This window comes from Phaeoacremonium minimum (assembly GCF_000392275.1).
Source record: "Phaeoacremonium minimum UCRPA7 unplaced genomic scaffold PA7_03_scaffold_558, whole genome shotgun sequence".
Classification (NCBI taxonomy): domain Eukaryota; kingdom Fungi; phylum Ascomycota; class Sordariomycetes; order Togniniales; family Togniniaceae; genus Phaeoacremonium; species Phaeoacremonium minimum.
In genome coordinates this window covers 102711-125241 of record NW_006921460.1, presented here as the reverse complement: position 1 = coordinate 125241, position 22531 = coordinate 102711, and the positions used below count along the sequence as shown (strand labels likewise).

The 22531-nt window shown below is 51.4% G+C and overlaps 4 protein-coding genes across 4 annotated transcripts; 2 read left to right on the top strand and 2 right to left on the bottom strand.

Moving 5' to 3' along the window:
• Positions 1-194: 194 nt before the first annotated feature.
• UCRPA7_7839 (putative amino acid transporter protein) lies at positions 195-2113 on the bottom strand (the record flags this gene model as incomplete). The annotated part of the gene is made up of 2 exons (XM_007920361.1): positions 195-1040; positions 1097-2113. The coding sequence occupies 2 exons, from the start codon at positions 2111-2113 to the stop codon at positions 195-197; spliced, it is 1863 nt and encodes a 620-aa protein (XP_007918552.1).
• Positions 2114-3407: 1294 nt separating this feature from the next.
• On the top strand, positions 3408-6092 carry UCRPA7_7838 (putative leucyl-trna synthetase protein; the record flags this gene model as incomplete). The annotated part of the gene is made up of 3 exons (XM_007920360.1): positions 3408-3659; positions 3723-4826; positions 4944-6092. The coding sequence occupies 3 exons, from the start codon at positions 3408-3410 to the stop codon at positions 6090-6092; spliced, it is 2505 nt and encodes an 834-aa protein (XP_007918551.1).
• A 5558-nt stretch (positions 6093-11650) lies between these two features.
• On the bottom strand, positions 11651-13732 carry UCRPA7_7837 (putative phospholipid-translocating p-type atpase protein; the record flags this gene model as incomplete). Its single annotated transcript, XM_007920359.1, has 1 exon — positions 11651-13732. One exon carries the CDS (start codon positions 13730-13732, stop codon positions 11651-11653), a length of 2082 nt encoding a protein of 693 aa, XP_007918550.1.
• A 5686-nt stretch (positions 13733-19418) lies between these two features.
• UCRPA7_7836 (putative copii coat assembly protein sec16 protein) lies at positions 19419-22517 on the top strand (the record flags this gene model as incomplete). The annotated part of the gene is made up of 4 exons (XM_007920358.1): positions 19419-19537; positions 19601-20862; positions 21439-21888; positions 21940-22517. 4 exons carry the CDS (start codon positions 19419-19421, stop codon positions 22515-22517), a joined length of 2409 nt encoding a protein of 802 aa, XP_007918549.1.
• Between the last annotated feature and the right edge of the window lie 14 nt (positions 22518-22531).

Here is a 22531-nt window from a genome sequence, read left to right as displayed (position 1 = left end):
AAAAATATAAGAACAAAGTGAAAAAAAAGGAAGAGGACCATCAAGAAGCACGAAGTGCATGCCTCCGACTGTGACAGATTATGTTGCCATTGCTTATCCTACAAGGGCAACTGTTTGTTTTGTTACCATAGCTAGGCAGCTGATATATATGACACATTATGTACAATTGATCATCCAAGGCGCAGTAAGCAGTATTATCTCCGCCAGCGTCTCCAAAACTTCCATTTTGAACCCGTTCCGTCCATGTCTCCGGCTTCGTACTTCCTTCCTGAAGAGCCACGACCCTTCACACGCCAGAAATATACTGGTATTCCCGCAATCACGAACGCGATGACGATCATGGTTTGCAATGGCTGTGCAAAGACAGCTCTACTGAGCAGGAAAAGACTGACACAGCAGAAGATAATTGGCGTCGTGATCCATGTCCTGTAGGGCCGCTCCAGATCAGGCTCCTTGACTCGCAGGATGATCAGACCGAGAACGGTCAGGAAGTAGAATGAGTACCCAGCGACTCCGTAGAAGGTAAGCAGGGTTCCGAATTCTCCTACTATGACATACGCCGCGGTAAGAGCCCCATTAAGGATAAGAGCGTATATAGGGGTGAAGAACAAGCCTGTATCCTCATCTCCCACAAGACGAGCGAGTCTTTTTGAGAACCAAGATCTTGTTCTGGTAGTTGACAAATGTGTCTGTTCTTGAGAGGAGGAGCCCATGCCAATGCGGCCGAAGAGGGCAGGAATATAGCCTTCTTTTCCAGCTACATACACCAGCCGGCTGCTGGTAAAGGTTGAGCTATTCAGCGCACCAAAGCAAGATGCGCTGACGATCAGAGCGAGAATCAGCGATCCTACAGGTCCAAAGACCTTCGCGCCGAACATGACAGCGACAGTGTTAGATGAGTTGATCGTTGCCAGTGGCAGAACGAGGAAATAAGCAACATTTGCGAGTATGTAGCTGATAATCACCAGGGGCATTGCCGTGTGAATGACCCTGGGGAGGTCCCGAGTGGGGTTCTTGAATTCACCAACGACGTAGTTGGTCTGGAATGGAGTCAGCCCAGGTACCGTAGAGTTAGTTCCCATACCAAAAGACTTACATTGTCCCAGCCGTCAAAAGCCCATAGACCGGCATATAACGCGACCGCCCAAGCTGAAGCATCCATCTTGGTACCCTCGAACCATTCATGTGTCTTCCAATCCAGATTGGCCGTGCCAGAGAACGAGTATCCAGTGGCAGCAACGACAATACCAGTGACCGTAACTCCAAGCAATGCAATAAACTTCATGAACATAAGCAGGTCGTTCATTCTCATACCCAGCTTCGTGGATACGCAATTCAAAAATGTCACTACGAACAAGCCAACAAGTGCCACTGACTTGTTGATCCATGGATTGATGGTCTCCGCCTCGGCACCGATAGCTGCTCGTACCAGGTACTCCCCCATGATTATGGAAATGATGGCTGCGCTGCCTGGTTTCAGAACGAGGACAGCAACCCATGTGAAGAGGAATCCGGATAGCTCTCCTAGGATTTTGGCCAGGTATACCTGGGCTCCTCCATTGAGAGGAATCGCCCCTCCAAGCTCCGCATAGCTCGCGGCTCCGGTCCAAGCAAGCACTCCAGCAATTACCCAAACAATGAGAGCAGCGCCTGGAGAGCCAACGTTAGAGTTGACCTGAGACGGCGACGAGAAAATGCCCGAGCCGATGATCAACCCCACGATAAGCGACAGCCCGTTCAAGTATGTCAACGTCTTGTGCTTCTCCAGAGAGGCACCGCCCACGCCGCCATTCGGTTGTGTTGAAGCTATCGGTGCGCCTATGGGAGCATAACCTGCGCCGGCGGTAGACGAGAGAGGGAAGAGGTTCGCAGAGAAGTCGAAGCCGGAGGACACGGAGAAGGAGCGGCCATGGTAGTTTGGTCTGCCGCTTGATGCGGGATTCCCATTGTCTAAGGGATCGTCTTGCTCGAGCGAGAGCTTTCGCGAGGACGAGATACTGGGACGGGAGTCTGTGTCGGCAGTGTCTGCGCCATTATCTGAGCTTGCGAGCGATGCGAGTTCCAAGGAGTCGCGGGTGTGCGGTTGGAGATTGGACGAGTAAAGGGGCGGCATGGCATGTGAGATTGTCCTTAGGGTAGCGGGTCGATCGTAAAGGTCTTGCTAGGGTGGAGGTTCCGACCCAGTATCTTCAGCTATGACTGTCGATTGAATTGTCTAACGTGCCGCCATGAGCGCCGAGTGAGAAAGGCGATGCGTGGCAGAAGTTCTGGCGTGAAGAAGGCAGTATTAGAGTAGGATTGTCGAAGCGAGCAGATCTACCCCGTAAGACCCGACCCAAGCGCCACAAGACCGAACCAGTATTACAATGATATAGTGCTAGAATGTAAGTTGCCTTGAACAGCCGTTGATCCCAAAGGGGGTTCTGGTTCTAGAAGAGTGAAAAGTCGAGATGCCGTGGGAAAGGGGAGGAAATGAAAAGGTTACAGTAGCGAGGAGATCGACTCCAGTGGCAGAATGCGATGATGTCTTTCTTGGGTGCCAATCTTCGACCAGGAGGCAAGGCCCGGTTCTGAGTGGTCAGGACTGGGCGCCGTGGTCTGTGCGCGGGGCATCACTAACAAGGGTTGTTTCGGCTGTTGAGCCCCTTCTTTTACACGTATTCAAGGGCTTAAATTTCTCGTCAAAGTCAATAGGATTTCTTATCGTACTGTAGCCTTTTTTGTTAACTGATAAAGCGGACGACCATATCTCTTCCGAGGAGAGTCCCCATAGTCTCTTCACTTCAGAAATTGATAGTTCTTCAATGGCACTATTGTGAACTGTCTTATTGTTACCTAGGTAGTTACACGTCACACCTTCAAGAGCTTCCAGGTTGCAGGGCAGACAAGGAGTTACTTAGGTACACCTCAGAGGAACTGAGCGGGAGGCGCAACTTGGCGTGGTACCGTACCGAGCGTACTTCCAAAGGTTTGCTTGTGCCGCCACCGATCATCCGACCCCACGCGACCTCGGGAGCTGCAGTCACTTAGTGGCCTGTCAGTCATGAACTAATTAATATAGCTGCTGCGCAAACAGAGCTCTGCAATAGCTTCAACTTTCCACAACACAACATGCCCACACCATGTCTCTGGCGTATGGCGCTTCCATAAGCCGCTGTCTACCCAAATCAAGTCTGTCTCGCTCGATTCTGACCGCCAGTCTCTGCCGGGCCAGGCTACAATGGCGTGCATCTCCGAAGCTGCGGCTCGCGCCTCTCGCTCCACGCTGGTCGAGTCAGTTGACATACGCTGACAACAAGCTTGATCTGCCAGCCCTAGACAAGAAATGGCGACAGAGATGGGCTGCTGCTGGAAGCAGCGAATCCTCGACTCCCAATGGCTCCAAGGAGAGCATGTACATCCTCCCAATGTTCCCATATCCCTCCGGCACGCTGCATCTTGGCCACCTTCGAGTCTACACCATCGCCGATGTCCTCGCCAGATACCGAACGCTTCAGGGCTACAATGCTATCCTGCCGATGGGATGGGACGCATTCGGGTTGCCTGCTGAGAATGCGGCTTTGGAGCGAGGCGTCAACCCGGCGACCTGGACCAAGCAGAATATCGAGAAGATGAAGAAGCAGCTCGAGGTCATGAACGGGAACTGGGACTGGTCACGCGTGAGTTCCAGCATGCTTCAAACACCCCTTACAATACTAGACAACTGATTGGCTCTGTCACAGGAGCTCGCAACCTGCGATCCCAGCTTCTACAAGCACACCCAAAAGATCTTCTTGATGTTACACGAGAAAGGGTTGGCATATCAAGACGAGGCCGAGGTCAACTACGATCCGGTCGACAAAACAGTGCTAGCGAATGAACAAGTAGATGCCAACGGCTGCTCCTGGAGATCTGGCGCCAAGGTTGAGAAGCGCCGGCTGAAGCAATGGTTTCTTCGCATCTCTGAGTTCCGCGAGAGCCTTCTACGAGATCTGGACGTACTGGCAAAGAATGACGCCTGGCCTGAAAGAGTTCTGGCTATGCAGAAGAATTGGCTTGGAAAGTCGACTGGCGCCATGATCAAATTTCCGGTATTTGCTTTCAACCAGGATATTCACGCTGGGATCGAGGTCTTCACGACTCGCCCAGATACTCTGTTCGGCGTGCAATATCTGGCGCTAGCTGCGTCTCATCCAATTGTTGCTGATTTGGCAAAGAGTGATCCTGAGTTGCAAGCTTTCCTTGACACATTACCGGGTTTGCCTCCGGACTCGAAGGTTGGATACTTATTACCCCATATCCGTGCCATCAACCCCTTGGCGTATCATGAAGATACACCAGAAGCTACAAAGGAGTCAATTCCAGTATATGTCGCACCTTATGTTCTCGGCGACTATGGAGAAGGCGCTGTCATGGGAGTGCCAGGCCATGATTCCCGTGACCACGCTTTCTGGAAGGAACATCATTACGACAAACCAATCCGTGTGGTTCTCTCAGCTTCCGAAGACGAGTCTACCACTGCCATGCTCAACGAACCTTTCGTCGAGCATGGAGTCATGACAGCACACAGCGGGCCATTCAAAGGCCTGTCATCCAAGAAAGCGGGAGAGATGATGCTCACAATGCTAGAGGCTGCTGAGCTGGCAAAGCCTGTGGAGAAATGGCGTTTGAGAGACTGGTTGATCAGTCGTCAGCGCTACTGGGGAACGCCGATTCCCATCATTCACTGCAATTCGTGTGGCCCGGTGCCAGTCCCTGATGATCAATTGCCAGTGGAGCTTCCTGAAGTCGATGCGCACTGGGCAAAGGGGAAGACTGGGAATCCGCTGGAGAGTGCAGAAGAATGGGTACATACCTCCTGTCCACAATGTGGCGGAGCGGCAAAAAGAGACACTGATACCATGGATACATTTGTTGATTCGAGCTGGTATTATATGCGCTTCATTGATCCCCACAATGAAAAGCTGCCGTTCGCAGCCGACAATGCCAAGACTCTCTTGCCAGTCGACCAATATATTGGTGGAATTGAGCATGCGATCTTACATCTTCTTTATGCTCGATTCATCTATAAGTTTCTCATGAACTCGTCTCTCGTCACTGAAAACGGAGGGCCACCAGAAGCTGTCCATGAACCATTTACGCGTCTCATTTCCCAAGGGATGGTACACGGGAAAACATACACAAACCCAGAAAATGGCCGGTTCCTGCAGCCAGACGAAGTCGATCTCACTGATCCATCTCAACCGAAGGTCACCGCAACTGGCAAGCCTGCTACAGTCAGCTTTGAAAAGATGTCCAAGTCGAAGCGTAACGGCGTTGACCCTACGGAGTTCATCTCGAGGCATGGTGCAGATGCCACCAGAGCGCACATGCTCTTCCAAGCGCCAGTGAGCGATGTAGTGAACTGGGACGAGGAGAAGATCGCTGGTATAACTAGATGGCTTGGCCGACTGTACGACGTTACCCTTCGGGCCGGCAGTTGGTGGAGGGATGATGATGGGAAACCCATTAAGACATGGTTTGAAGAGAGAGCTAAACAGCTTGACTCTATGGATGATACCCAGCTTGCCCAGTGGGATAGCGACTCTTCGGTTTGGCGACATGTGCAAAACACCATCACCTCTGTCACTTCGTCGTACAATGAAGTGTATTCGCTGAATACGATTGTGTCTGACTTGATGATATTAACGAATACCATTGCGGACACCGATGCCGCTGATGCATTGATCCGCAGAGAAGCACTCTCAGCACTCATCCGAATGCTTGCACCCATTGCTCCTGCATTTGCAGAAGAATGCTGGAGCATCCTCCATCAGACCTCGCACTCGCTATTCAGCTCAGCTTCGTTCCCTGTAGTGGACGAGTCGCTTTCTCTCCTTGAGCCTAGACTACAGACTTGCGCCGTTCAAGTAAACGGAAAGCTTCGAGTGGCTGTGGACATACCTAAGCCGCCGGCGAGTCTGCAGGGCGATGAGCTCAGAGACTGGATAGTAGGCCAGATTATTAAGACGGAAGAAGGCAAGGCGAAGCTTGTCAACGGATCGCTTGACATTAGCTCTGCCAAAAAGGTGGTTGTAGTGAGAGGCGGCAAGACCGTAAACTTTGTACTATAGAATATCATAGAAAAGCTATAGCAGAGATACCCAATTCTGGTAATACAATGGATAAAATACATTCGCTCATGGCAGCTCAGTCAAGCTGAATATAAACAGATCTCCCGTGCCCACTGCCTTTGATCCGAATTTCCTTCCCAGCGACTGTTACTGACGTAGCCTCTTGCTCCTCCGGCAACGCATCGGGCCAGTCTCTCCAGACTCCAACTTCTGACTTCTGGAAGGCAGGGTGCTTAAGTGCCATGCCAACTACTCTAAGGGCCTGGTGCAGGTCGCCCACTTCAAATAAAAGAAATTTTGGCTTGAGCACGGCTCCAACTTCTAACAACCTTGCATAGAACACATCCTCGGGGGCACAACCGTCATAGTGTTCTTTCCGTGCGGGCACTTGAGCTAATTTGGGCTCGAAGTTCCTCACGGACCGTGAAGTGTCGTGCGAGAAGCCATGTTGCGATATGTAAGGTGGGTTGCAAGTGATAACGTCCCATTGATGGCCTACTAGATCATTAATAGATTCATCTGAAAACAGATCGCCCTGGTCAAATCTGAGGCTCTGGGTCTCGGAAGAAGCCTTCATGAAACCTTTCGCGATGTTGTGTGCTATGTTCTCCCGCGCCAGAGCAACAGCCTTCCGAGAGATGTCAATCCCTCGGACGTGCAGGTTCGGGATGGACGATTGCAATATGGCATGGAGCAGTAGGGCGATGCATCCTGTACCTGTGCAGAAGTCAAGTATCCTGAGTTGCCGACGGGCAATATCGTTTGCGGACTTGACTGTTCCCAGGATGCCATCTTGGATCAAGCCGGCGAGGTGCGTTGTGTATGCCTCTGGCTCAGGTCTGTGACCGGTTAGCACTAGCGGTCGCATATGATTCAGTGTGAATGTTCTCGTTCACCTTGGGATCAAGACGCCTGGACGGCAGAGGATGTCGAGCGCACCAAATGGCTGGCTGCCCAGAACGTATTGGAGAGGCACACCTCTGCCCCTGAGCCGGCACAGTCGTGCTACCTCAGCTTCAACCTTGAACGGCGGAATGGCTGAGTGCGAATTCCCAAGCCTAGCATGTTGAACATGCTCCCGGATCCAGCGTAGCTCATTCAAAGCTGAAGCTAAATCTCGACAGGCAGGGAGAAGTGCTGCCGCATGTGGAGAGATGAGTCTTGCTCGACGCAGAACCAACAGCGAGATTCGCGGCATGAGATGTATGATAAAGATGTATGTAGTTCTCGCGAGACTGTTAGGAGCTCGAGCACATTGCCTATACTTCTATCTAACACCTAGAACTGGAGTGTCTAAGCACCTAGATAGGTACCCAGGTACCTTTAATCAGGCGCCAACCCGTATAGCTCTTAGCGAGCTGGACCTAGCTTACCAGTAGCACTAGCGACATCGTAGGGCCCGGTAGAAAACCGTAGCATCGAGTGCCAGCCTCACAAAGTTTTGCAACACTCCTTTCAATGACTGGGTGTTAAAAACACCATCTAAGGTAAAGGATGGCCGCTCAAAGGTGGACACTCGAGTAGTTTCCAGGGTTCTGCTATCTGTATGGAAAAGGTACCAGTGGCAATGAATCGATGGGAAGTGGTCGTTTGAGACGATCGTCCTTATGCTCCCGCTCTATTTGACTAAACAGTCTCAAATTAAGCCATACGTCGAATATCTATCTAGCTATTTGGAACGATGTAGGTGTGTCTCTGGGGAAGGCTATTCACCACTTGGGTAGCCAGCATTGCCATGGTGCTTGTGGCACATGTATGGAATATCTGTCTGCCCAAAAAGCTAGTCGAGTCAATGTTTAGTTCATGGTGGCGTATACGCTCTTTAGACAAGCCTCGTGGACGTGGACGTTAGAATAAAACTGTGAGATAATCATTGCAGAGATCAGACAAGATTTCCAAAGCAGTGAGTTTGTCATAAAGTTCGAGGGATATCAATTTCCACTACGATTCATGTATGACTACGTACACTGCGTCTCTTGTGATTCTTAAGGGAAACGACAAGTATCTCAAATTTAACCCCTGGATGAGTAAAACATCGTGCAGTAATGCATACGAGCATCCTATGACATAAGCATAACTGGGGATTTTTTTGTCTGTTCATTTACCTTGATCAGTTGAGGCCTGGTAGGCGGAGATATGACCTAGTTTCGGCCGAATCACGTTGAGGTTAGCGAACAACCTCCAAAAAATTACCATTCCAAGATTAATCATTCGCCCGCCAAAAACTAACGATCTCCTTGCATTGCCTAGTTGCTGCTTCGTAATATGCTTCAATAAGGCACTCTACTCCAACGCCTTTGTTTGGTATTATAAATGACATCTCCAATACCCTTGCGCTTGGCGCGACTGGGTAGACGACATGTAGCTGCATCACTTCACAGGTTCTACAGCGCCAAAACACCGGCATTTCCGACGGTTCAGACTTGCCCAGCCGCAACCTGCGACTGCGCCGCAACGCCTCAGATGCCCGAGGGTCTTGATATAGACCACAAGAGCAAACTCAACGGGCTTATTTCAAATTATCATGAGCATGTACTCATCTGCACTGGCAAGGATGACTGGCCGTCGCGTATCGAGGAGGACAACTCTGGAGATAATCTTGCAGCGGACTTGAAAGAGCTGTTTGGGCGTGGCGGGATATACAGCGATGTGAGTCGGCCACGATGGGTAATCTTCGCGGTGAGTGAGCTGGTGCTAATGTAAGTTGTCTGCTTAGCCGTTTCATAACATTTCTGTCTTGAACTCGTCTTTCCCGTCCTCCGTTCCCCAGAGGACCGAGCTTCAAACCACGTCGGCATACTTGCTGCCCAGCTTCAAGTATGTCCCTTTCTTGCCACGAGTCTCCTTTGAGAGCGTAGAGGCATTAGCCAAGGGCTATCTACTACCTGAGAAGCTCCATCCTATGCACGATGGCCTCTCCCCAATTCATCGTGACCGACTATTGCGAAAGACGGCTTATCAGCGGCTGCTCTGGGGTGTCCGAGATGTTGACGACATCATCGTGCTCATATGTGGACACGGAGGCAGAGATCAGAGATGCGGCATCTATGGGCCCCTGCTGAGGGCCGAGTTTGAGGAGCAGATGCCGAAACTCGGAGTGGATGTGCTCCATGGTCCGGTCACCGTCGACTCTGACGTTGCTGCCATATCGGGAACGATAGTCAAGCCGAAATATACGTCACGGACCGGGCTCATCTCTCATATTGGCGGCCATAAGTTCGCCGGAAACGTTATCATATATTTGCCTCCATCTATGAAGACGCCTGAGGGATACGACCATCCGTTGGCGGGTCACGGCATCTGGTATGGTAGAGTAGAACCCAAGCATGTGCAAGGAATAGTTCAAGAGACAATTCTGAAAGGCAATGTCGTTGCTGAGTTGTTCCGGGGAGGGATCACACCGAGTAGAGATATCTTAAGATTATAGAGTGGCGTCGTGATTTAGGCGTACTATGGACATTGTCGTGATTGTACAAATATGTATATTACTTATATACGAGCTACGATATGTAGAACATTGCACCGAAAAATTATTCGATCAAAATGAAGAAGCGTGTTGACGAAGCGCTCTCTTCGGTGAACTCTTTCTTGCAAATGGTGCACGTGACCTTCACTTCCGAACCTCAAAATCTTGAGGTTCAATAATAATTAAAAACAAGATCACACAGCATACTCAACATCGAATGACACAGAGTAAGGGGCGCGAATGGACTGGATATAATTGCCAAGCACAGTATGAGTCGGAGGGCTTTATGCAGTACTGTGAAGCGCTTAGACGCATCAAATGTGACATTGCTTGATGGCTTAAGGCCCAGCCAAGATGTCTCTTCAAAACGAGCCGTATGGCTCTCCTCTCATTTGACAACAACGCGGCGGACTCAATTCTCAACCTTTCATACTCATCTTAAATTAGTTCGACATTCGCTGGGTACTTCCAGGGTATATTGGACGGAATCTCACAGTTCTCATGGCCCTAGCAGCGAAAGAGATGAGCAGGAGCAAAGATCTAGTCCAGCCGCCTCCTCACGAAGATTTGTCGTGGCATCCACTATCATCGCGCTGTCTTCCTTACTTGCTACGACATTTGCCGTCGACTCACTTGGGAGACTTCTAGATGATACAAGTCTTGCCACGTTTCTTGTTCGGATGCGCAGAGGGAACCCGATGAACGAGGACACATTTGTTCCCTTCGTTGTCACGTCGAAGGAACAAATCTCGTCGACTAGTTTTGTAATTACAATCCGCCCGCAAAGCAGCCACTATATCACGGCGGTCCGAAAAGGTCGGCCTCAGATTCATGATATCCACTCGAACAAGGCTGTACTGAGAAAATGCTGGGAGCATGGACTTTGGTCTGTTGAGATCAAACAGCCTCAACTGCAAATTGCAAGGAATTACACACCTCTGCCACCTAGAAAAGGCGACGAAGACGATGAACACCAAACAGGCGCTTTGCGATTTCTCGTTCGCAAATACCATGGCGGCGAGGTCTCTACGTACCTGAGTCGACTATCTATCGGCGACAAGGTCGAGCTTCGTGGCCCTCATCTGGGCTTCGATCTTAAGAAGCGCCTCGGTGATGCCAGGCGGCTCGTGTTCCTCGCAGGTGGGACTGGAATTGCGCCAGCTCTTCAAGCAATACAGCTTCTACATGGCCATGATGTTAGAGATGGTAGTGAGCCGATTATATCGATACTCTGGGCTAATCGTCGCCGGGAAGATTGTACCGGTTCTGCTGGTTTGTCACCTTCCAAGAACCCCATCATTGGGCAACTTGGGGAGATGAGGCAGCAAGCAAACAATCTTGTTGATATCAAATACCTTGTGGATGAGGAGAAGACGTACATAGGGGCAAACGACATCACGAAGCTCCTTGAAGTGGACCGGCTTCTTCCATCGAACACCGCGGCTAACTGTCGCTACCACTCGGGACGCGCTATCGAGACTTGTGCAGAGAGTGATCCAGCGGCTCAAGAACTTTGCCCCTGCCAGCTCCAGAGCCAGCCCGGTAACGTGGGAAAGAACATTCTTATGATATCTGGACCTGATGGGTTTATCCAGCACTACGCAGGCCCAAAAATATGGGCAGGCGGAGACGAGCTTCAAGGTCCTGTTTCAGGCGTCATTGGCCAACTCAAGAGAAGATACCCAGCTACATGGAAAGACTGGATTGTACTCAAGCTGTAATGGATATGTCAAAGAGCACACGGATGTGAGGTCATTGTTGTAAGATCAATGTAACATTTAGTGGGAGATGTACAAAATCGCTATGCGTATGCACGCCTACATAAACCTGTGTTGTAACTACAGCAGCATGTTTTCAAAGCTCTTCCCCAACGCCAAACGATGCATGGTGTGATATGATAAGATCGATTGTCCATAGCCAGGTCATATGCCTTGGACCTTTCTGTATGAAGGTGGCTTCATTGTTCTCCTAATCAGCTTTCCTGCGTAGGGTGGAATAAGTGATACTGAGCCGATGGCTAGAATACGCCATAGGAACCCCCTGGTCTAATTTAGCAGGTGATCATCCTTGTCATTTGAGATTGAAGGGAAACTTACCATGTAAGAATGAATGCGAGATCGAAATATCCACCCAAGAATGGGATCGATGCAACGAACATCAGGAAGGTTCCAACAATGGACAACACCATTACCCAATGCCACGTTGTGATCTCAATGGCAACCATGAGTAGCTCATTGAGAACCAGAACTGTGTAACTGACAGTGATCATCCTCTTTCCATCGACCTCGGTCAAGATCTGGGATAAGCCCTGGATCATGCCGCCTTGGTAGATAGAGACAAAGACCCAGACGAAGAACGTTCGGTACGATAGTGATCGACCTTCTGTGAGTTCTTTATAGAGCTCTGGATAGAGGTTTGCTAGGTTCTCGTCTACATCCTTATCAAGCACCAAGGATAGAACAGGCGCGGCGGTGTAAATAGTTGCGTAGCCAACAAGAAGCCAGTCCTTGTAAAGGCCTTCAGGCTCGAACTTGATGGCAATGCTGTACATTGTTTGGCATACAGCAATGATGAGACCACGATGAATGACGAATTGAGCAAGCTTGGCGCTTCTCTTGTAGCTGTTTCGGCCGTGCCACACCAAGAGTTTTGTCAGATGGTAGAATTGCTCAATAGAGAAGTCAGCCGCAAGACTTGCTTGCCGACCTTCCTTGCCAACAATGCCGACGCCAACGTCGGCCGCTTGGATCATCGAGACATCATTTCCGCCGTCGCCAATACAGCATACGCGCTTCTTGGTGTACTCCTTGATCAGCTTGGCAACTTCCGCTTTCTGAGTTGGCGAGCATCGACAAGCCACAACAGTCGGCAAGAGAACAGCCACGGAGACAAATTCAGTGCGGAAATGCGTGAGGAACAAGCTGAGACTCTCGCCATCGATTAATAGACAAGAATCGGTCTTGCTTCTCAAGAAATCGAGGTGATCTTGCGCATTGTCTTTTCTCTTCAGTTTCGCAACAGTGTAGATGTATTGTCCTCTTGCAACTAGTTTTGAGCTGACTGCAACACAACGTGCTGTCTCAACCTTGTCACCAGTTAACATCCAGATTTTGATGCCAGCATTTCGTAGCAGCTCAAGGGAAGGTTTGACGTCTTTTTGAAGCTTGTCCTCCACGCCTGTCACGCCCAGCAGCTCAAGATCGCGTTCAAGGTATTGCGACACAACCTTCTGCATGCCAGCATCACGACCGGCTATGGCGAGGGATGCCTCTTGATATCTCGCAGTAAATTCCTGATATTGCTCAGGCGACAACCGTTTTCTGCCGACTACTAAGGTGCGCAGGCCTTCACGAGCCATATTAGCTGTTTCCTCATCCAGCCAGTCGTTCGCTGCGACAATCGAGCTCATCACGGTGTCAGCTCCTTTCTGGTAAAACCAGATTTCACCGTCACCAATGCTGGGGACACCAGCGCCCGAACGCTCATAGAATTGAACAATAATGCCCATTCTCTTGCCTTCAGATGTGAAGGGAAAGATGTCGAGAATGCGAACTTGCACCACGGGACGACCGGACTCGGGTGATTCCAATGTCATGCCCTTTCGATCTCGGTAGGCAAGTCGCAGCCCAACCGCCTCTGTCCATCGCACAATGGCAATTTCGTCAGGAGACGAGGCTTGGTATGAAGTAACCATCTTCCCGTCTTCTTCTTCGACAGTCGGCGTGACATTATGGCATAGAGCGAGAGCGAGCACAACGTCGCGCACTCTCGAGCCAATCTCTCGGCGAGTACGAGTCGCACCACCAATGGCTGTCGCCGTGTAAGTAGAAGATGGAGTGAAGAGAATAGAATTGACTGCTAGGTCAGTAGAAGGAGGAGTGTGAAAGCCCTGCTTCACGTAGGCCGTCACTTCATCCATGGCTTCATTGGCATACGATACTGTGCCGACGTGGATTTTCTTCATCTCCATCTCATTCTGAGTCAACGTTCCAGTTTTGTCGCTGAGCAGATATTCGATACGACCAAGATCCTCCGGGATGGTGCTTGTTCGCACAACAGCTCCAGGGATGCCAGGGTCTCTTTGTATGAACCAGGAATAGACGCTCTTGCCAAGGTCAAGATTGACACGCAGACTGATTGGTACAATCGTAGAGAATAATACCAAGAATCGCATGATCTTGACGTACCAAATGTTACCTTCCGTATTCTCGAAGCCTTCTAGTGCCACGAGAACGACAGAAAGCCCGAGGGTCAATGCACAAAGAATCTTGGTCAGTGAGTTGATCTCATACTCAAGGAGACCGGTCTTTGACCGCGAGGGTGCTGTGGAGAGCGCAGAGCGTGTCTGAGGTCCGGTATACAGTATGACAGCCAAAGTTGTGGCATGTGAGGCAATCACTGTGTTCGCCCAAGCAGTATTATCGATAGATAGTGGCGCAGAGGTTGAGAGCTCATCACCATTTTGCAGGGAAGTACTGTTGCTGAGCGCATCCTGCCTTGATGGTAGAAGTTCAAGCGTGCCAACAAATTCGTTCACTTTCTTGTCAGGCTTGCCTCCTGTGACGCGTAATCTCACCAACTCTTCTGTAGGAAGAGTCTGAGATAGCGGCGATGCAAGGCGCAGCTTCCAGTCAGTCTCACCATCCAGTTGATCAGTTCTGATGAATGTTTCTCCGGTCGGCCCGTTATCGTCTCCACCGCTTGATTCCACTTCCTTTCCTTTTGGCGATGCCGCATCATTTGTGTTCGACTCAGCAACATGGTCTATCAAGAGTGGCTCCTCTGGAGGGGTTTCTTCAGCAGGTGGAATGCTCTGATTGGAATCTAGTGAAAGACATTTCAGAATAACAACATCCGCAGGAACTCGTTGGCCCCTCTGGAGCTTGAGTACGTCTCCAACTTTCAAATCTCGAGATCTTTTGGTAATCTCACTGACTTCAGACGAAGGTTGTCGCCTGATCCCCTCGCCCTCTGTAGCTTCCTCCTCTTCCTGAATATCTGAGAGTCGATCAGGTTCTCGAGCAGGCCGCTTCTGACCCTTGCGGGGAGCTGCCGACTTGAGCTTCTTTTTGGGCCGACTCCCCCCAAGAGATCGCCCAGGTTCATCAAATTGTAGAACCGCGTAAGGTTCCGCGTTGGCCTCATTATCTCTCCGTCGTCGTTCTATATCGTCATATGCTTCCTTCCCCAATGTGATTGCCAGGACAAATGCGAGTGGCGCGACATAAGTCGATAGATAGCCAATCCTAAGAGCTGGTATTGCCTGTGAAAGGGCAACTAGGAGGAAATACATGTTGAAGAAGAATGAGAATTCGTTGTAAAGCGTGACCGGAAGGAAGGACCAAGCAGTGTATTTTGCATTCGACACGATGTTAGGGGGAAATCGAGTGGCTTGGTTAGAGCCAGCAGCCACGAGTCTCGACGCTGAAGGATCATCCTCCTCTTGTTCTTCTTCATCGTCCGGACGTTCTCCCGCATTCGATATGAAACTCGGGAGCCGCAAGCTACCTGTGAAGCTGTTCAGGCGCTTGCGCGCCCCTGCTCGCCGTGAGCTCTCTCCATGGCCCTGCAAAAGGGGCGCATCGTCACCAGAGCTTCCTCTGCCTTCTGAGTACCTCGATGAGTGCCCTTCCTCGTCAGCGAGTAGACCCTCGGCATCTTCGTCCCCGTCCCTGCTGTTTCCTAGCTCGCCATAACCTCGTCGTTTGCCGTTTCGTCGCAAGCCACCCATACGAAGATTCCGCAAGGCAATTCTCGGGGCTCTTTGTTCGGCAGCTTCACGATCGTGTCCTAGAAGCCCGGCCTTTCGAGGCTCGCGGGCTGGTATGGGGTCAAGCTCTTGGAGATCGAGTTCGAGATCGGAGTCGGAATCATCGACGGGGGAATCTGGCGGCTCGGTCGGATGGTATGGGGTTGAAGGAGGCATCCCGCATCGGGCTACGCCCTTCGTGATAATATTCGTATGTCTGTGACGAGAGTGCGGCTTGGTGTTGTCTGCAGTTACAAAAAGTCTTGGCTGGCATCACGCGAAGCCAGCATTCTTTTGTTATCCGCTGTTCCGGTCTCAACTGTTTGGTGGAAGAGCTTGGGGAATGGCCGACAAGATGTGACGCTCAGGCAAGGGCCAGCAGTTATGGCGCGCAGTATCTAGGTAATCTGTCAAGGTGAAGCTTGCGGTATGGGAATTGTCATAAAAGAGGCCACCTGACGGCTCGATGCCTTTGAGACAGACCGCATGTGGCAGTCTAGTATGGCATGAAAGCCGTATCGCACATACGTATGTCCTACAGGCTGCGAGGGAGGTGTCCTAGCGTGGCGCGGCTCTGTTAGTGCGATACCATAGCCAGCCGACAGCAAGCACCACAAACGCTCGCTAAAATATCCAGACCATACCCCTATTTTTAGGCGAGAGGGTGGTATATCTTAACAACCTCACATGCTGACAAGGGCAATTGCAGCTACTGGCAAGGGCCCTAATTAGACGGGAGGCGTTAGTTAGCAAGGTAGTGAGTGTTTGGTGTCGGAGCACGGAAGTTACAAGGTGGCTTTTGGACTTTCGGAGGGAGATTCCTTGCAAGCTAAACTGAGGCAAGGTTCCATTGCGTCTAACTTCCAGATTGCGTCTCGAATCCGTCCAGACACTGAAATCTGGATCTGGCCAGCTTTCAACCTTTTTCCGTTGTCAACCGGGCCGCAGAGGCAGAGGACATCTTCGACTGCCTTATACCCATTTCCACGATGAAGCGCAGTGCCTAGCGAAAATCATACTGCATTTGAATTCACTGTACCAGTATGCAACGCTCCTTTCCTCCAGTCGCCCTTTCTTCAATCTCCCTGTCGTTTCCCTGATGCACAGAGTAGCTCGGTGCAAGTCGTGTGTCGCGATGGTGTCATCCACTTATTTGCAGCCCCCTTTTACGCTCAAGGGCTCTTTTCACTGACAGAAAACCGCTAGTACTTCTTTTAATTATCGCTGCGCTTCGTTGTTCGTTTTGATACCTGTTTAATTATCCTCATTGAAGATGTCGGACGCGCCCAGTGCCGCGTGGCATCCGGCGCTGATGCCAAATGCACCTGCGGCAGTGGCACCGGCAGCGAACGTGGAAGAGCCGGAGCAGCCATCGAGTGCGACACTCGACAAAGACCAGTCCGACGAACCGATCGAGTCGAAGACATCCCCTCAAACAATCGATCCTCCCGCGGACAGCAAACCCGAGGTCGATGCATGGTTCCAAGGGGATGACGGAGATAACTCATGGCTTGAACAGCCGGCACAGGGCGAGGATGCGAATGATAACTCTGCTGGCGACCATGTTGGCGACGACGATGTAGAGGATGCGCAGTCTATTTCAGCAACCGCAGCAAAACATGCAAGCACCGTGTCATTCGCGCGAACTGTTTCTCACGAGGTGAATTGGATGGATGACGAGGATCCTGAATGGAGCCTTCCGCGGACAGATACAGATCCCTTCAAGTTCATGCCCCCGAACGATAGGACGAACTCCTTCCCTCAAGTCCCGCCTGTTACCGACCATATCCACGACCAGACAGAAGAGCCTCTTCCACACAATCAGGCCGAGGACGTCATTCATGAGATCGAGCATGAAATCGAGCAGGCCAGACATGAACCTACATCGCATTCGTCGAACGCGTTACACCAGGACACATTCTGGGGAAATGAAGAGGAGGCGTCAGACTTCCCAACGCAGAGCTTTCTGGGGGGAGACTTGCAAGGGCCGGATGAAGAGGCATCAGAAGCACGTTTTGCGGAAGGACTGCCGTTGATACCTCACCAGCAAGCTGAAGGGGCGGAACAAGGAGACAATATTTTAGCCCATGATGCTTTCTCTCACGATGCTGCTGCTACTGACGACGATTTTTTTCAACAACTTGGGGGCGCTAACGGTGTTGCACCTGAAGAGCCTCTACACGAGTCTCTCCAAAGAAAATCAACGATGCAAGTCATAGACTCCCTAAACACCAATCCCTCCTCCAGTCTGGGCTTTGACTTGGAAGATACTGCCGAAGGCGATGAGGAATCAGATGTTCAACCTTCTGATGTGGTCGCGGAATCTGAGGTGGTCCCGGATCAGAATGGCCAGAAAGGGGAGGGCGAAGATTTAGCTGCAAAGTGGGAGCAAGCGTTCGCCGACGACGACGACGACGATTTTCTTTTGGATGACTCGGCCACTGATAACAAGGAGGCCAAGTCTGTAGACCCGGCGGCCTTCTTTGCTGACGATGACGAGGGCTTCCTTGACGATCACGAAGATCAAATTGCGCCTGCTCAGCCAGCTCCCGAGGCGACCACAGTTCCCAGCAATCAGTCGCAAGGGATAAATGGCCGATATCTCCCATCAGATGCGGTGTCAACCCAGGCTCCTCCAATAACACCTTCGAATCCATATCTACCAGCTGCCTCTCCGTTCATCGCCCAACAGCCTGTTCAAAACCCTTATGGCACGGTTACAACGCCGTTTGCTATACCGCCGTCTGCGCCGCCAGCCGTATCAGGGTTATACAATGCCCCTGCTTCGCGTCCAGAACCGAACAAGGCACAGAGTTTTGCAGACAAGGCTAAGGGTGGATATCACTCGCCTTATGATCTGCCCATGGAAGTTGTCAAACCACGAAAACGTGCGAGCATGCAGCATATTCCCCGTAGCACTGGGTCTCCCATCCAGCCAGGGCCACCTCCACCTCCAAGGAGCACAAGTATGAATGGACCGGGGGCAGCCCCAGCACAAGAACCAGCTGCCGTTCTGTCACCACCTTCCTCAAGTCACTCCAATCAAGCTCCTCCTCTAGCAAATAAGCCTCCACCGCAATTACGCTCAAAGTCAAGCTTCTTCGAGGATCTTCCAATGACAAGCAAGCCACGGCCAGCATCTAGACACAGTCTGCCATCACCTTCGCAGCCCAGCCCCCTTGGTCCGCCTCCCGCAGCTCAAACGCATAGTCATACTCAACACCTCCCTACGCCGCCGCAGGAACCGCATGTGCCTAGTCAGCCTCCTATTGGTGATGTACCAAAGCTGGTGGCCCCGGAGCGTGTGAATCCATATGCTCAACTCCATTCGGCGACTGGTGCGGCCCCAAGCCTACCGCCTACGACTTCATCGAGATATTCTCCTGCACCGCCATCATTACCAGGAGCTCATGGTACTGTGCATGCTGCAGGACCGAGCCGGTATTCACCTGCACCACCTCCCCAACGCAGCCCTTCAGGCTATGCTCCAGCTCCACCGCCTGTCCTCCCCCATCAGCCACGAACCTCCAGCCCTTTGGCACATTTTGAAGTATCATCTCAAGATAGGTCAAGGTCTGCACCTGCTCAGCATAGCGAACCTGGGCTACACGAGCGCCGAAGCAGCTCCTCCTTGTATGAGCCAAGACTCAATCGTGTCTCATCTCTGCCACCTACGCGTGAAGTTGACGAGGACGAACCTGCAGCCCTAGTGCCTGTAGCTGACCAAGTCCAACCATCATTGACTCATCCAACAACGGCGGCCGATTCAAGATACGGTCAATTGGCAAATCGCCCAAGGAAAACCCCTCCACCACCTCTAGGCCCCTCCTATGCTCAGGCCACGCTCTCACCCCCAAAGCGTGGTGGCTCAAACTATACGCCTCACTCTCATCCTAGCATTTCGCCACAGACTCACGAGTTTATCCCTCCCCAGCGATCTCAGACACAGTCACCTGGGGCATTGTATGGTAATCGACCGAACGTGAAGCCGCTGGATCCTGTTCCACGCCCATCATCGGTTCACGGGCCAATGTCCCCTGGATCGATTGCACCGGTTTCAGTACAGGCGCCCCTTTCATCAAGACCACGTGGTTTCTCACAAAACTTGAAAATGGTTCCGCCAACGGACGGACGCGAGAATGATCCATTGCAACGATGGAAAGGAGCACCAGTTGCATTCTGGGGTGTTGGTGGGACGATGGTAACAGCTTTCCCTAAAGACATACCAAGGTATGGGATTGGCCAAGCTTTGCCGATGATTACGCGTAGCCCTGGCGAGGTAAAGATCAAAAGTATTAAAGACACCGATCCTCTCGAGGAACGACTCGCCAAATTCCCAGGGCCATTAAAGGGCAAGTCTAAGAAGAAGGAAACCATCTCGTGGCTCAGTACTGGCATTGAAGAGCTTGAGAAGAATCTTCCTAGTCCATCATTCCAGACCCAGATTTCACACGAACATAAGCGTGCCGAAGAGCGTGTTTTGTTGTGGAAGATTCTTAGACTATTTGTTGAGTATGACGGTGTGCTTGAAGGGAATGCAGCTGTGGACAAGGCAGTTCGCGATGTGCTAAGCCCAGGAAGCGATGGCTCGAAAGACGTTTTGTCTCCGATTTATGCCACAGGCGCAGAGTCAACCGGCCTTCACGAGTCGTCTACTACACAGATGCAGGCGGATTCAGTCGACTCAACCACAATCGAACAGATCAAAAACTCTCTTGTGAGCGGAGATCGCGAACAGGCTGTGTGGGCTGCTGCTGATAAACGATTATGGGGCCATGCACTGCTTATCGCCAATACAGTCTCCCCTGACTTGTATCACAAGGTGTCGCAGGAATTCATCAAGAAGGAGGTCAACATCGCTGGCCATAACAATGAATCACTTGCAGCTCTATATGCCGTTCTATCAGGGAACCATGAGGAGTCCGTAGATGAGTTGGTACCGGTCCACGCGAGAGCAGGTCTACAAATGGTGTCCAAATCTTTGTCAACGGGTCCGGCCAAAGCAGGTCTAGAGGGCCTTGACAAATGGCGCGAAACCCTCACACTCATACTAAGCAATCGGAGCTCCGATGATACCCGTGCCTTGAACTCGCTTGGAAACCTGCTCTCCGGTTATGGCAGAGCTGAAGCAGCTCATATATGCTTCATATTTGCTCGAAACAATGCTGTCTTTGGAGGTCTCGACGATCCCCAGTCAAGTTTCGTTCTCGTTGGTGCAGATCATAAAAGGCAGGCCGAGCAATTCGCCAAGGAGACGGAGCCTCTCCTGCTAAGTGAAGTCTACGAGTATGGCCTTAGCTTGGCTGGAACATCAAACATCGGGGTCAGCTGTCCCCATCTGGCTGCATACAAGTTTCAACATGCTATGACCTTGGCAGAGTATGGCTTCAGAGACAAAGCTTTGCAATACTGCGAAGTGATTTTCAACGCTATCAACTCGCAAACAAGGAGGTCTCCCTACCATCACGCAGTTCTGGAAGGGGCTGTTGAGGACCTTATGAAGAGACTCAAACAAGCTCCGAAGGAAGAGTCAGGGTCGTGGATCCCTAAGCCAAGTATGAACAAGGTGTCTGATTCAATGTGGAATCGTTTCAATAAGTTTGTTGCTGGAGACGAGAACGAAAGCTCGGGACAGGGTTCGCCAGGGGCAGCCGACGAGACTGGTCCTTTCGCTAGAATTGCAGGTGGCACGCCAACAATCAGCCGACCGCCATCTACATCAAATGCAATGGAGATGTTTGGAAATGGGAACAGTTATCCTGGTGCCCCTATTCCGGCAGCTCCGCTCGCGTCGCCTCCTGCGACCCGAGCAGCCTCGCGATATGCGCCAATGGCTGCGCAACCTGCCTCTGCATCATCCTCATATGAGCCAAGCTCTGCGTATAACCCACCAGGCCGCAGCTCGATGGAGCGATCCTCAGGAGAGTATAGCCGTAGCTCGCATGAGCTGCCACGCCAGTCACTCGAACACCAGTCTAGCTATACAAATGGCTACGTTCCGCCCGGTTTGACAAGCAGTCAAAGTTATCCTGGACCAGGGTTGGCGGCATCGGGTGGATCCCCCTATATGCCTAACTCACATCCTGCTGAGCCATTCGAGGTGGACCAGCCTAGTGTGCCTGCTACAATAGGCTACTCTCCTTACGCGCCACAAGCGCCGTCCGGCGGTGCTTCACCGTACGCACCAGCCGAACCTGCTCCTGAAACAAAAGAGGGAGGGATTGGAACTGATTCCACTCCAAGCTATGGCTACCAGCCACCCTCCTATGGCTATGAGCCTCCATCTTTAACTACTCCAGAGGAATCTCAATCACAGGCTCCTGAGCATACTAGTAGCGGTGGATACGAGCCTCCATCTTACCAGCCTTATGGATATGAGCCGCCTTCCTATGAAGCCAACCCAGAGCCAACAAATGATGATGGTGATTCTGGATCAGAAAAGGCCAAACCTAAGAAGAGCTTTATGGATGATGAGGACGATGATATTCCAGCATTGCGCTCTCAAACACCTGGAGAAAAGTCAAAGGCGGAGAAGGACAAGGAGAACGAGGAACTTTTCCGCAAAGCAGCAGAAGAGGACGGTAAGTGTCAAGACGTCTTAGAGCGATTTCAATTGCTAATAGTTGTTCCAGCGAAACGAGCAGCAGCCGAGAAGGAAGCCAAAGCCAAGAAAGGTTGGGGCTTTGGCGGCTGGTTTGGCGGTGCCAAGAAAGAGACTTTGGAGAACTCGCCAAACAAGCCTGTCCGTGCCAACCTTGGTGAACAAAGCAGCTTCTACTATGATCCCGATCAGAAGCGGTGGATCAACAAGAAGGCTGGTGCGGAAGACAACGCACCAAAGAAAGCCACCCCCCCGCCACCCAGGGGTATTCCACGATCAGCTACAGGGACACCTCCTCTCCCGGCTGCCACCTCCATGCCAGAGCTGGGTCGAGCTAGCGCCCCTCCACCTCGAACTACATTGACCCCTTCGCCCTTAAGCAATCCGAATGGACCACCATCTAACCTAGCGGCTCCTCCATTAATGGCAAGATCCGTGTCCAATACCAGCGCACCGGGTGCTCCTCCCAGCGGCCCGCCTAGTCGTCCAACCACTAGCATGAGCAACGCAAGCAGTATAGACGACCTTCTCGGCGCTGCCGGCACCACCAAGCGTGGGCCCAAGAAGCCGAAGAAGGGCGGTCGTTATGTTGATGTCATGGCGAAGTGAAGTGTCTCTTCGTG